At 38.5% G+C, this 14,575-nt stretch overlaps 1 protein-coding gene across 1 annotated transcript; it reads right to left on the reverse strand.

Moving 5' to 3' along the window:
* Positions 1 to 1,486: 1,486 nt before the first annotated feature.
* LOC107841513 (BTB/POZ and MATH domain-containing protein 2) lies at positions 1,487 to 14,143 on the reverse strand. The gene is made up of 4 exons (XM_016685415.2): positions 13,238 to 14,143; positions 6,045 to 6,393; positions 2,672 to 2,948; positions 1,487 to 2,103 (listed from the first exon to the last, which is right to left on the reverse strand). Exons 1-4 carry the CDS (start codon positions 13,654 to 13,656, stop codon positions 1,925 to 1,927), a joined length of 1,224 nt encoding a protein of 407 aa, XP_016540901.2. The 5' UTR covers positions 13,657 to 14,143; the 3' UTR covers positions 1,487 to 1,924.
* Positions 14,144 to 14,575: the final 432 nt, after the last annotated feature.

Genomic DNA, 14,575 nt, shown 5'->3' on the forward strand with positions numbered 1-14,575 from the left:
GAAAGGTAAAAACACACATATTTTTATACTTTTGAATCAAACGTTTATCTAATCTGAGAAAATTTAATACTTTTTGTCTAACCAAGAAAATGAACTTTTAAGTGTCCGTTAAAGCAGTTAATTTTTAAGATTTTTATAAATGAACAAATAAATATGATTATATATCTAATTTCTATAATTAGTATGATGTAGCGGATATAATATATAAACATTCATAATAAAGATAATGATAAACAAACCTAATGTAATAAAAAAGAAAATCTAAAATCTAAAAATTACAAAATTATGTTGAAGATTCAATAACGAAAGTTACTTCAAACATAAAAAGTTGTTTTGTTGTTCTTGATAGATATAACCAATGTAATAGAAAAGGAAATCTGAACCTAAAAATTAAATTAAAAAGTTACGTTAGAGACTCAGTAACAAACGCTGCTTACGAACAAAAAATTGGATATAGATATAGATTATAGATAATCTTCAATTAATTTTTAATTAATTGGATAAACATCATCTAAGAAAGCTGAAATTCTTATCTTTTTAAACTAAAAATAAGGTAATTAATTGTCTTTGTATGTCTTTTAATGTGCATAAAATACATATATACAAGTTATTGATAATTATAAAACTGTTATTATAAAATGCCTAATTATGAACTTAAATTTGCTATTTCTGAATTTTTTCCTATTTAAAATGTTAAAAATTAAAGAATCAACCTAATTTTTTCTAGTTAAACCTCATTGATAGCATCTCTTGTATGGTCGACCCATTTTAAGAGGATCAAATAAAGAACTGAGTGAACTTTTAAGGAATTATTGATTTTGATTTTGAAATATTGTTTTTCTAGACGTTTATAGATGTATCAGAAAACGGACCACGATAGCTAACTAAGCAAATTCAATTGACCATAAAAACTAAAACTCTTGAAAGACGATAAAATTGAGTGCTTTAATTTGGTGATCAACCTAGGAGCATCACTTTGACGCTAGGAGCTTTCTTTCTTCCCCTTGTTAGCAATCCTCTTTGGTTTCTTACATGACAGCTTTCGAAGCAAGTTAGTCAAGCTATAACAGCAGAATCAAGGAATGGTACGGGAAGAGCCACCCTTTTCCTAATTTCTATAAATAGAGAGACCATACTCCCTTCAAGAGAAAAGCCAATCACAAGGATGTCAAAGGTCGCTTGGTACATGAAATAAATAAACTTTGAAATTAACTTAATTCCATATTTGCTATACGACTATTGTATCTCATCATTTATACTGAAATGATGGAAGTACCATCTCATATTGAAGGTGGCATAACATAATTCTATGGGATATCCAATCGATGGAATATCTCTACTTATCCCATCCCTTGTACAAAAGGGCTCCTTATAGAATAACCACAAGAGCCCGCCCTCAGTACCCTTAGAAACAAGTGTAGGGCTTTAAACTCTTAAGAAACTGAAGGTGATAGAATTAGTAGGAGAGCACAAAGAGAAGGTAACATACAGGTGACAAAAATGAAAACCAGAACACTATTATCAATCATAATACATGAGAACCAAGACATGACGCGAAAAATCAGACCAGTTAGCCAAATAGGCTTTAACTTGACAAGATTAAAATCTTCAGTATACAAAGGGAAAGAAAGAAATCACGCTACAGCAGAATCGACTGGTGTTTGGACCAACCATGACTTTTGAGACACCTAAAATGAGAATTATTTGAGCACCTACTACACATATTGTAGGCACACTCCTTCTCCTCATCCAGCCTAGGTTAAAGGTCATTTTGCTCAGAAACAGAACATGAGTGATCGACAAAAGCATTCCTGGACTATATGCACTTTGGAAATAGAACTAATACTTTACCAATAGGAACTGCTAAAAAATGATGGCAATTTCATTATAAATTGCCACACAGCATCAAATATGTGGCTTGCACTTAATATATCCTTTGCTTCACTCTTCTTCCATTCACATCAGTGCCATCTAGAATGTGCCCACCATGTACATAAGAGATGATTGAATGTTCATTCATCCCAGCAACATACTTCAGCAATTCCGTGATGACCGAAGGGCAACTCTCCTTCAAGTGATCAAATCCCTCCGATTGCATCACAGCTGATAACAAATTAAAGAAAAAGAGTCAGATTCAACTAACAGGTTCTATGATCATTCAACAGGACAAAAAGCTGAAGTGCAGACAGATAACATCTAGCCAAAAGTTTGTGTTGACAGCAGTGTAAACAAGATTTTCACACCAAAGGGTCCAACCAGGAAAAAGAACTTCTGACAGCCCATTCAAAAAAAAATTCACTTTTTCCACAGTATAATTTCAAGGTCCAGCTGCAGAAAAATGAAAAAAATGACGATACTGCAAGCTAAAACGAAACTAGTCTGAAAATTAAGAGATATTAGCAAGCACAAGATCACCAATAGATGAGTACAATTCTCAGTAGAGGAAAATATTGAAAATATTTTGCTTGGTGGATGACAAAAATGTGGTCAGAACAAGCAAGATCATTCATACAACAACCAAGCTGAAACAAACCTTTCACATCAAGCCAAAATGAAGAGGTCACAAAGAAATCAATGTTCTCCTCAAAGTACTTCCAGTGATTAAATGGTCGTTCAATTATGAAATTGATAAAAGAGTATTTTTCCAATTAATAGGCGTCCAGTATGTCACCTTTCAAATTTTCAGGCATCGCAATGAACTTAAGGCACACAGATTTCAGTTGGACACAATGATGCTGATCTGCCAATGCTAAAGTTGTAGCAACAGTATTGATTGTAACATCCTCGCAAAGTTTAGCCTCACAAAGTGCTCTCAATCTCTCAAGACCATACTGATCAGCTGCAGCAAGCAGATGCTGAGCCATTAAAGCAACTGCCCATTTTGTATCGAGACCCACAAGCTCTTGTAAATCAGGGAGGGCATCCCAATAGATGAAGTGGAGCAACGCCTGAAAAGAGAACCAAAAAAAAAGAAGAAAAATTCTATCAGATGCCAAAATTCTTTTTTCCTTTTTATAAAACCAAAAATCACAGATGCCAAGTTCACTATGATCGAACCTAGAAATATAAGTGTAAGAAAGAGCAAGAGCTACTTGATGAAAAAATCTGCAGAGATATCTGAATGCATAAAGATAGTAATATAACGTAAGGCATAGCAAAGCATAAACAGAAAAAAGTCATTAGCCTGATGAACTCTAAAGAGGAAAAACAATATGGAGATACTTTGCATAGCCAAAAAACTAGAGCCAAAAGTGCCATAGCCAACATAAAAATCACGAGGGAATATAACAGGAGACAACCAATATTCTGATGTTTGAGCTCAACTCCAGTATAGCAAGCCAAGATAGTCTCAAATACCACTAAGATTAACCAGTCTTGAGCTCGATGTGTACAATTAAAACACTTGAGCTTGATTTCATTTGGCCAGCCTCCCTTCTTTGGTCTCAAATTATGTTAATCTAAAAGATATGTAATATTTTCTGGTCTGAGAACTAAAGAGAGCTTGAGGCATTCAAGTTAGGGTCCTAATGTGTATGCTCAACGTGAGTTTGAGAAGCCCATATAATAAATAACACAATGTTCCCCACTGGCTCCAACAATTTGTGGTTCTAACCTTACTGCTGCTAGTAAGGAACAGCAAAATGGACCTCTCTCTATCTCTCACACTCTTTCCAGATTTTAGGGAGCCATTACCTGCTTTACATGTAATTTCGTGAGAATAAATAGAAAATATGAGAGAGGGGGTCAGCTCCTGTTCTTTCAGTTTATTAAAGATAACTGTAGTTGTGTCAAAGGCTCATTAGATGCACCTTAAGCCTCAAAGTGCAATAAAACCAGGTTATGCGCTTTGCCTCACTTAGTTGGCATTATAGGATATAGGCGCGAAGCAGCACTGTCAAGCTCATTTAAAGGTGGCACGCTTAAGCCTTGAAGCTCAGAAAAGGTCAGGGAGGGTGCTTCGTAGGCATGTGCCTCATTGCCTAGGAGTCATATATCTTGAATCTAGCAGTACAAAACAGCAAATATGATCAGCAAATAAGCGTATCATCAGTTGCTGATCATATTTGACAATAGCAGCACTAAGGTTCTACGGCACATCATAGCGGTTCTAGACAATAGATATAATTGGCAAATCAATATGTTAATTGTGAAGAAACTATATAAACAAATATTTAGTGATTAAGAGATTAGAAAACTAGCTCCAAAAAGAAAAAAGAACATCTTACCTAAATCAGAAATTTAAATTGTTTCTAACTTAACTGACACGATTTTACGGCATCGATTTCTCTTAATTGGACATATTTCAATTCTTTAGTCCTAATAGTATTGTTGTGCCTATTAGTTCCTTTTCCTTGCATTACATGTATTTGTTATTATTCCTTTATCACCTTTTTGTGGTTGGACAACCACATTTTAATTCACTTTGAACTTAAACCCGTGATTGAGGTTGGCGCTTTCTGCTTCTGACTACTATGGCTAACAATATACTAGTTTCTGAAAATTCAACCCAACGCCCATTACATAAACCCGGATGAGCATAAGCACGGCTATAAGACTACAAATAATCGTACGATTCCAACTTATCTTAGTAAACAAGACTAAGACTAATTGGATTCCAACATGTCTTGGTAAAGTTAACTTTCTCCCCCCCTGAACCCTACATACATGAAGCACATCCTATGAACTGCAAAAAATTAATGACATACTTGCACGTAGAATAGACCCATAGTTACCCTGATATGCATCATCATTTGTCTGTTAACTTGCGCAACTTCCCAAACAATTTCATGAGTTATGATGGTAAGCGTCCACTAAAAGGGTACAAAAACCTTCACCAGTACTTTTTAAGGAGTAGAATGGCACAGATCTAACATCCAATAACTATTATGGTCCCAGAATAATGCATGCAAAAACCATATACCCCACTGTTGATGGCTATTTTCGTTGGGAGTAGCAGCATTTTTCTTTGGAATCTAGTAACATTATTGGGAGTAGCAGTATACAGAACACTTTAATGCCTTGTTGATATATTTTTTCAAGTGCCTAACTATTGTTAAGCCAACTCCAAATTTCAGCACCAATATTACTCCCTCCATCCCATTTTATGTGAAATTAGTCCATCCGTTCCAATTTATGTGACATTGTTTGAATCAGCACGGAATTCACGAAAGAAATGAAGAGTTTTGAAACTAGTAGTCTAAAACATGCGTAGCATTTGTGCGGCCAACTTTTGAAACTTGTGGTCCTAAACTTGAACATTTGTGTGGTCATTATAGAAAATTTTTCATCAAGGATAAAATGGAAGTGTAAACTTAATTGTTTCCAAATTCAGAAGTATTTTAAGAACAGACAAAAAAGAAAATAGTCACTTAAACTGGAACAAAGAGCAAGACGGAAAACAGACTTCTAAAACTTGTGGTCTACGTTTCAAAGCCATAAAATCACATCAAAAAGGGTAAATGGAAAGTTCAAAGTTAAATAGTTTCTAAATATACGACGGTATCTTCTTTTAGGGACACTGACAAATGAAAGTATCCACGTAAAAATGAGATAGGAGTAACATACAACACAAATCAAATGCTTATACATAGTTTCACTAGGATAGCAGATTAAAAGGTTGTGGAAATACAATCTCCAAAATCTGCTGATAAAAAATGTAAACCCTGCATATTTATCTGAAAAAGTAATAATAATAATTATCTCAAAAAAATATAACCCCAGCATATTGTAGCGATAGCAACAAACGTTGTTCAGGAAGGGAAGTGGAAACAATCAAGTACATGTGAATCTATCAGCATAAAAGACATAAAATTGTGAACCAAAAAAAAACCATAATAGTTATTCATTGTACAGACATGCCATGTGTATTACTATAATAGCTATTCGTTGCACAACCATGCCAGGTGCATTTACCAGCATTATTTTGTTTTTAGATTGGAACACACAACACTTAGAATACTCTAATGGGAAAAATACTTCCCTTCATAAAGAATAATACAACAGAAGGGTCAACAAACATGCGAAAGAAAGAGAAGATCTCAGACCTTGAATACTGGAGCCTGTATTTCTTCAACTTTAATACTTTGTATGTTCTCTTCCTTCAATGGACCAAAGAGTTGTGCTCGAAGCACAGGGGAGCGGGCAGCAAGAACCAACTTGTGTGCAGCAAAGACTTCACCTTCAACTTCAAACTTTATATCAGCTCCCTCTCCACTCTCAAGGAGCTGCCCAAAATGAAGCCCAATGTCTGACGGTGGCACAGGCAGGGAGAAAGTCTTCGGTGTTTCATTGTATGATCTAACAACACCAACAGTACACTGGATCAAGAGACAATCATCTTTAAGATAGTCTGATGTTTCCAATAATATTCTCCTGAAAAAGCGTTTATAGCCCCTACAAAGGCAACCATGGAACTGGAAGGGTCAATACATATACTGATGGAAAAAGTAATACAAGAGTACATGTACCATAGAAGTAAAATTTTCCAAAAATGACAATAAGCTAATAAAAAGAGTTTGCTGCATATCCCTATCATAGATATGGCTAGTCCAAAAAAGAAAGTACAGTTTTGCAACAAGAAAGTTCTTTCACGCATTACTTCCAGCAAAGCAAAAGTGTTGTTTTATATTGTAAACACCCCCCCACCCCAAAAAAAAGAAAAAACAAAAACCAAAACCAAAACCAAAACTCCTCCCCAGAAAAACAATAGTTTCTTTTCCTATTCCCCCTCTTGGTAAATCGATCACAATCATAGTTGGAGTGTAGGACTATTTGCACCACCAGCCGATCACTCTACTCTCGCAATGAAGCAAATGTTGAGCACTATCACTCAAGCGTGTCTTAGGACCTCAATGAACTCATGTGGACAACCCTCAACCAAGAAAATCATTGAAATAAAAGTTAAAGATGTCGTTGATCCATTTTTCTTTTTCTTATTTTCTTTTTCTATCAAATGAAATATTCAAGTTGCAATAAGGTATTTACAGGTGCATGCAAGTAAAGAACACTTCCAAATAAATACTAATCCAAACAGAATGCATAATCCTAAGAGTGACACTCACTTTTGCTCTTTTGAAGAGGACAAAACCACATTAAGGGCGACTCGAGGACAATGTGATTTAGAGGCTGGTCCTAATATTGCGCCTACAATAGGAGGGGTCCAGTTTGGGAAGCCGTATGGGACGATGAAATACAAGGTGGCCTTAATTAATGACATGCCCAAGGTGGCATGTTTCAACGAAAAAGGTGGATTGTCTGTGAAGGGAAGAGGAGCAAAAATATACACTGCATAGACCACACTCAAAAGGCCCAAATAAAAAATAACAAGATCTAATAGGGACCTGCCTTGAACTTTTAATTCAATACAATCCTTCCACTCTCAAAGCATGCCCCAACTTTCAGAATCTCATCTACCCCATAATCAACAATATAGATGTTTATATTTTCAATTTGGGACAAATTGCCTTCTCTTATACTGTCTACAACAACAAACCCAGTGTATTCCTACAAAGTGAGGCCTGGGGAGGGTAAAGTGTACGCAGTCCATACTGCTACCTCCAAAGAAGTAGAGAGGTTGTTTCCGATAGACCCCCGGCTCAAGATATGGAATAATAAATAAAAGCGTAATGAAACATGAAGCAAGATGGATGGCATCACATAAAAAGGATTAAGACATAAATATAAATCAAAGCAGTATGAGATAAGGTAACCAAGTGCAATGTGCAATAAGAGATAAGAAATAGGGCATCTGAAAAACGACACCCACCTAGTAGTAACAGACACTCACAGGCCAGAGACACCCTCCACACCCAAATCCTCCTGACTACGAGCTCTTACCTATGGACACAGTCCTAGGATTAGTAACCTGGCTATACCAGGGCTCTTCTAACTACTAGCTACAGCCCACGCACACAACCTATCCTTCTACCCTTATCCGCGACCTCCACACCTTCCTATCTAGGGTCATGTCCTCACTAAGCTAAAGCTGCTCCATATCATGTCTAATCACTTCCCTCCGATACTTCTTCAGCCTACCTCTCCTCCTCCTGAAGCCATCCAACGCTAGCCTCTCACACCTACGAACTGGAGCATCCGTATCCCTCCTCATCACATGCCCAAACCATCTCAGCCTTCCTTCCCGCATCTTGTCCTCCACCAAAGCCACTACCACCTTCTCCCGGAGTGTCTCATTTCTAACTCTATCCCCTCTAGTAAGCCTACACATCCAACGCAACATTCTCATTTCCTCCACCTTCATTCTTTGAATGTGGGAGTTCTTGACTAGCTAACACTCTGCTTCATAGAGCATAGCTGGCCAGACTGCCACTTTGTAGAATTTACCTTTAAGCTTAACTGGGACCTTCTTATCACACAACACTCCCGATGCGAGCCTCCACTTCATTCAAACTGTTCCAATACGGTTAGAGATATCCTCATCTATCTCACCATTCCCTTGAATCAAAGACCCAAGATACTTAAAACTATCCCTCTTACAAACATCCTGGGAATCCAACCTCACCACCACATCTTCCTCCTGCCTCAAGTCACTAAACTTGCATTCCATATATTCCGTCTTGGACCTACTAAACCTGAACTCTTTAGATTCAAGAGTTTGCCTCCAAACCTCCAATTTTTCATTCACCCCCCTTGCGTCTCATCAATCAACACTACATCGTCCACAAATAACATACACCAAGGTACCTCCCCTTGAATACTCCGCGTCAACACGGCCAACACCAACGCAAACAAAAAAGAACTAAGAGTCGAACCCTGATGCAACCATGTCTCGACTAAAAAATGCTCTGAGTCACCCCCGTCGTTCGCACTCGAGTCTTCCCTCCAGCATACATGTCCTTAATAGCTCTAATGTACATCACCGGGACCCCTCTTGCCTCTAAACATCTCCAAAGAACCTCCCTAGGGACTTTGTCATACGCCTTCTCCAAATCAATGAACACCATGTGCAAATCACTCTTGCTTTCCCTATACTGCTCCACCAATCTCCTTACCAGGTGGATTGCCTCCATCGTCGAACGACCAAGCATAAAACCAAACTGAGTCTCTGAAATAGACACGAGCTTCCTCAATCTCCGCTCAACTACCCTCTCCTAAATCTTCATAGTATAGCTCAACAGCTTGATACCCCTATAGTTGGTGCAACTCTGAATATCGCCCCTGTTTTTATACAAGGAATCATCATACTCCACCTCTAAGCCTTAGGCATTCTCACCGTCTTGAAAATGTTAAACAAATCAGTCAACCACCTTATACCTGCCCTACCTACAAACTTCTAAAATCCACCGGAATCTCATCAGGCCCCGTTGCCCTTCCCCTCCGCATTCTGCAAATAGCTTCTCCGACCTCCTTAATCGTAAAACGTCTACAATAACCGAAATCACGTCTATCCTCCAAGAGCTCCAGCTCTCCTAACTCAATGCCTCTGTCCCCCTCCTCGTTCAAAAGCCTCTGAAAATACTCCTGCCATCGCTTCTTAATTTGGACATTCCTCCACCAAAACTCTACCATCCTCCCCCTTAATGCACTTAACTTGGTCGAGGTCCCGACCCTTTCGCTCCCTAGCCTTAGCAAGCCAAACAGCCTTTTTTCCCCACCTTGCTCCTCTAAACCCACATACAAGCTCTCAAACGCTACTGTCTTAGCAGCAGTAACTACTAACTTAGCTTTCCTTTCTTGCTACTTTGTAGGCCTCCCTAGTCACCCGCTTCTCCTCTGCATCTTTACTTTCCACCAACTTAATATACGCCCTTTTCTTATTCTCCACTATCTTCTTAACTTCTTCATTCCACCATTAGTCCCCCTTATGACGACCTGCCCAACCCTTCGAAACATCCAACACTTCTCTAGCAGTCTCCGTAATGCAACTGGCAGCCTTATCCCATATAGCATCCACGTCCCCCCTACAATCCCACACCCCCAATCCCGCCACTTTCTCCTCTAACTCCCGCCCACTAACAGGCGTCAAACCACTCCACCTAATTCTAGGTCGACCCCCTCCAGCCCTCTTTTTTTTGCTCTTCGTAATAATCAAGTCCATCACTAGAAGCCTGTGCCGAGTCGAAAGATGCTTATCGAGATGACTTTACAGTCCTTACATAAAACCCCATCCCCCTTTCTAAGGGCAGAAAGTCAATCTGAGTCTTGGCTATCGCGCTTCGAAAGATAATCGGTGATCCTCCTTCAGAAAACTCGAATGCACCACCACCAACCCAAAACCCTCGCAAAGTCCAACAGAGCCGCTCCTTCGTCATTTCTATCACCGAAAGCAAAACCTCCATGCACATCGTCATAACCTCCCGGCTAAACCCCAATATGCCCATTGAAATCCCCCGCTGTAACAATTTCTCCAAACTAGGCACGCTTTTCATCACCTCGTCCAAAGCCTCCCAAAACCTCGCTTTCACCTCCTCTTTCAAGCCCGCCTGCGGAGCATAAATACTACACACATGCAACGTAAACTCCTCAAAGACCAACTTAATTATTATCAGCCTATCACTGACCCTCTTAACCTCCACCACCTGCTCTCTAAGCTCCTCATCCACTAAGATCCCCACTCCATTCCGATGCTTGTCGCTTCCTGAGTACCACAACTTATACCCATCCACATCCCTAGCCTTAGACTCTACCCACTTAGTCTCCTGAACACACGCAATATTAATCTTCCTCCTCTTAAGAATTTTCACCAGCTCTATGGACTTACCCTGAAGGGTCCTTATAATCCAAGACCCAACCCTCAACATATCTTCTCTCGCCTCGCGCCTACCTCTACCACCCCTCACCGCACCAACCCTGACACCCGAACTAGCACCCACACCCACCCTTGCCCTCCCCTCTTCACCCCACCTAAAATCACCCCCAACCCCCCTATTCCACCATCAATCACTACTACCACCACTTAAGAACCAAACCAAAGCCCAAACAAAGCCCCCCAACCAATAGACAACCTAACAAAGCAACAATAGAACAGCAGGAAAACAGGAAAGTATTAGGGAAACAAAAGGCGCGCACAAAATACCCTATCAGGCTTAGCAGCTAGAACCACACAAAAAATATCCACCAATAATCGAAAGCAGACAGTTACACTATACTCACAAAAGACAACACAAAACAAACAAAACGGTAGAGATAATAACTAGTAAAGTATAAATATATGTAACGGTATTTAAATATCAAAGTTTAGGTGTCACCAGGGTACTCCTGCGTGCTGATGGTACCATCAATTATGCTTTCGGAGTTGATTGCTAAAAATAGCTTCGCTGGAAAACGGCGACTGGAGCATCGCCTGTTGTCACTGTACCTGTCGCTGGATCTTCTACTATGCATTACCAGATCTGCGCTCTGGTGGCCATCACCGTCTACTATGCATTACCAGATCTGCGCTCTGGTGGCCATCACCGGAGTCAAGCCGGCGTAAATCCCCGTCTCGCCGACGATTACAGTGACTAGATGGCAAAGAAGGAGGGGGAAGGGGGAAGGAGAAAGAGAAGCAGCTTAGGAGAGCTGGAGAGAGAGAGGGCTCGAGGGAGAGGCAAAAAAGGGTACTCTTACCTGTTGCCGGCGCCGGCCGACCAATCAGAGAAGAGGAGCGTTACTAGAGCGTTAGTGGACGAGAGAGAGAGACGTTAGTGGAAGAGACAGTATATTTTTTCCCTTCTCTCATACTGTGTAAAACTCTTAAAGGTGCATATAGTGGAATACCCATAAGAGGTTAAAAAAGAAGTTTTTTACATGAAGGACAACTTTCTTAGAGATGAATCTATCGAATATCCACTAAATTGTCTTCTTCTCCCAACTCTAATAGAATTGGGCCCACTCTCTATTAGACCTCTTCCCTTGGAAATCTCTCCAATAGAGATCTTTGGAGACACACGCGGGCCATGTATCCAATTGCCTTGGGCTAAAGTGAGGAATTTTTTGATTTCTTTAGGAGAAGGCTTATTAGGAATCAAAATAACTTTTTCAGGTTTTGCCCTTCGCTTCAAATCTGTGCATCACTATCTATACAATCTCCGATTTCCTCTATAGTCAGGGTTATTTCAAAGTTTCCGAAATGAAAAACCAATTTTTCGTAGTCCCAATATCCAATGAAACTCCCTCCCAAACAACTAAAATACATCATCAAATAGCTCAAATCTTCATCGAATAACTTCAGATTTTAACAACTTCAAATGATATCCCCAACAAACCACAATCATAAATTTGTCAAAAATTTCACAAATCACAAAATCCATTTGTGAGTTTTCAAGCTTTTAGAAACACCAACAATTGATTTTTCACTTCAATGCACCCAAAAATGTTTAAATTTGTAATGATAAACATGAATACCACTCAATCAGTTTCTAAGCATCAAAAACTGGAAATCAGTATCACAAACTACGGAATCATTGTGTTTTCCCCAAAATATTCTAAATTATATACAAAATGTGCTAAATAGGGTAAGATCTGAAAACATGAGTTCATTTTGGTTATAAGAAGCTTGGGCAGAGTGAGAGTACAAATATCAAAAAGAGAGCTTAAAACTGTAAAGAACCAAAGTCATTACATGTTAAAACAAGAACTTGACTAACTTTTTGATAAGTAAAGAGATCTCATTAATAACGCACTGTTGGGACCTCATGACGCAACTCTAGCTTAGTCGGGCCATAAAATAGCACCAGACACCAGGTGAGGAGCCTTAAAAAAAACATCGCACCACGTTCATTTTTGTGTACCAGAGTAAGGTTTACATCTGAATTCCAAAAGATCCCTTATGCACCAAAAATATAAGTAAAACAAAGGAAGCTTATGATTCTCCACAATGTTATAAATTTCGAACCTTCCATATTTTACAAACCATTTATCCTCAACCTTTGCCATTCAACATTCAACTTCAGCTTATGCACATTAACACCCAATTCACATGATTCAAAAATGTAAATGTACCAACACAACTCATGATGTAATCCATTAAATTATAAAAATACTTTCCAGATGAAAAAATTCAAGGACTCTAACTAATCCATAGTAATACAGAACTCAACTACGCCTCAATCTAAAGTAGCTGGGGCTTGAGCATCCCCTATATCGATTCTATTTTCGTGAACCTGCTTTGTTACTAATGAATTGTCATTTATCATATCACTTACTTCGCGAAGACATGAACCTAATGTAATGGTAAACCAACCAATGTCAACAAAAATAAAAATCAACTTAACTAGGATTAAAAGGAAAAAAAAATTACCACATGCTACCGCGGTATTTGAGCGTGTAGGGACCGGTCTCCAACACCCTACCAAAGTGGGTATGCACCTTATGCCTCTCATTACCACTCTGATCCATAAGAGACAGCTCAAACAAAGCTCGAACATCGGTAGCATCACTAGCAAGGGCAATGAAGAGTGAAACATAGGTACCATTATCCTCAGCACTTTTACCATCTGGGTAAAAGTAAACAGCCCAAGAATGACCACCCACCGTGAAAATCTCCGAAGTTACATATTTCCCAATTCCCATACCTTTCGACAAAGCGTAACCTTCAACCTTAAATTCATGAGACCCATTAATCGTATCGATCCGAGACGTTGATGTGGTGGTTGTGAGCTGAGAAGACGATGAATTTTGGGGCTTTGAAGGTTCCGATGGAACCCTGAATGTACCCATATGGTGAAAGATCGAATTTTTTTAAGGGGGAATTGAAGGTAAAATTGAACCTTTAGAGTAACGGGTCGGCGAAAAATGGGTGAAAATGAGGAAAAAGATCGAATTTTTGGGGCAAATTGGTGAAATTGAAGGAGCAGATCGACTAATTGGGTAAATGGGTGGGTGAAAATGGTTGGAATTGGAAGAAAAGGGAGAAGAATAGGTTTACGAAAATGGGAGTTTAGGGTTTTGGAATAATGGGGAAAGAGGGGTGACGGTGTGAGGGAGGTGATCGGTCAGAAAAGAAAGGGGAGGAGAACGAGTGGAGGATTTATTCATATTTATAGAGTACAGCTAATATGTCATCACACTATTTATTATAAAATAAAATGATTTATTAAATTGGTAGTATAAAAATATTACGTAATGGAGTTCTCCGTGTTAAAAATATTAGATGGGAAAGTTTGGAGGCTGCACATTAAGATGAATTGTTAGCTGATAATCAAGTGTTTTTCACTTCTCTCATGGACAGATTTGGTGGTCATTTATGATATTATAATTTTGGTATTGTTATTATTTTTGTTATTTTGTATTGAATAGTATTTTTCATTTTAATAGTTTGTGTTGTATTAATTTGTATCTTTTTTTTTTTCAGATTATTTTGATCGATATAAGTAAAGTTGAGAATTTATTAAAGACATTCTCTCTATCTTTTACGAGTTAGAGCTAAAATTTATATATAGTCTTCGTCCTCACATCCCACTAGTCAAATTACCGAGATGTTGTATTTGTGATATCTATATTAAAATCTGATTACTTTATACTCCCTTCATTACAAATTATTTATCCCAAATTTTCTAATTTGATTTCTCATTTTATTTATTTTTTTTAATTAATTAAGAAGAGACAAAAGTTTTTTTCCATGTTTTACCCTTAGAAT

The sequence above is a fragment of the Capsicum annuum genome, chromosome 1, assembly GCF_002878395.1.
Source record: "Capsicum annuum cultivar UCD-10X-F1 chromosome 1, UCD10Xv1.1, whole genome shotgun sequence".
Taxonomy (NCBI): domain Eukaryota; kingdom Viridiplantae; phylum Streptophyta; class Magnoliopsida; order Solanales; family Solanaceae; genus Capsicum; species Capsicum annuum.

What these genes read in the sequence shown, in the direction of transcription:
- LOC107841513 (XM_016685415.2), bottom strand. Translation starts at nt 13,656, where the DNA reads ATGGGTACATTCAGGGTTCCATCGGAACCTTCAAAGCCCCAAAATTCA. An exon ending in TACAGGCTCCAGTATTCAAG is followed by an intron (nt 2,949 to 6,044) that starts GTCTGAGATCTT and finishes TTCTCTTTTCAG; the next exon opens with GCGTTGCTCCACTTCATCTA. An exon ending in GATGCCTGAAAATTTGAAAG is followed by an intron (nt 2,104 to 2,671) that starts GTGACATACTGG and finishes ATTTGTTATCAG; the next exon opens with CTGTGATGCAATCGGAGGGA.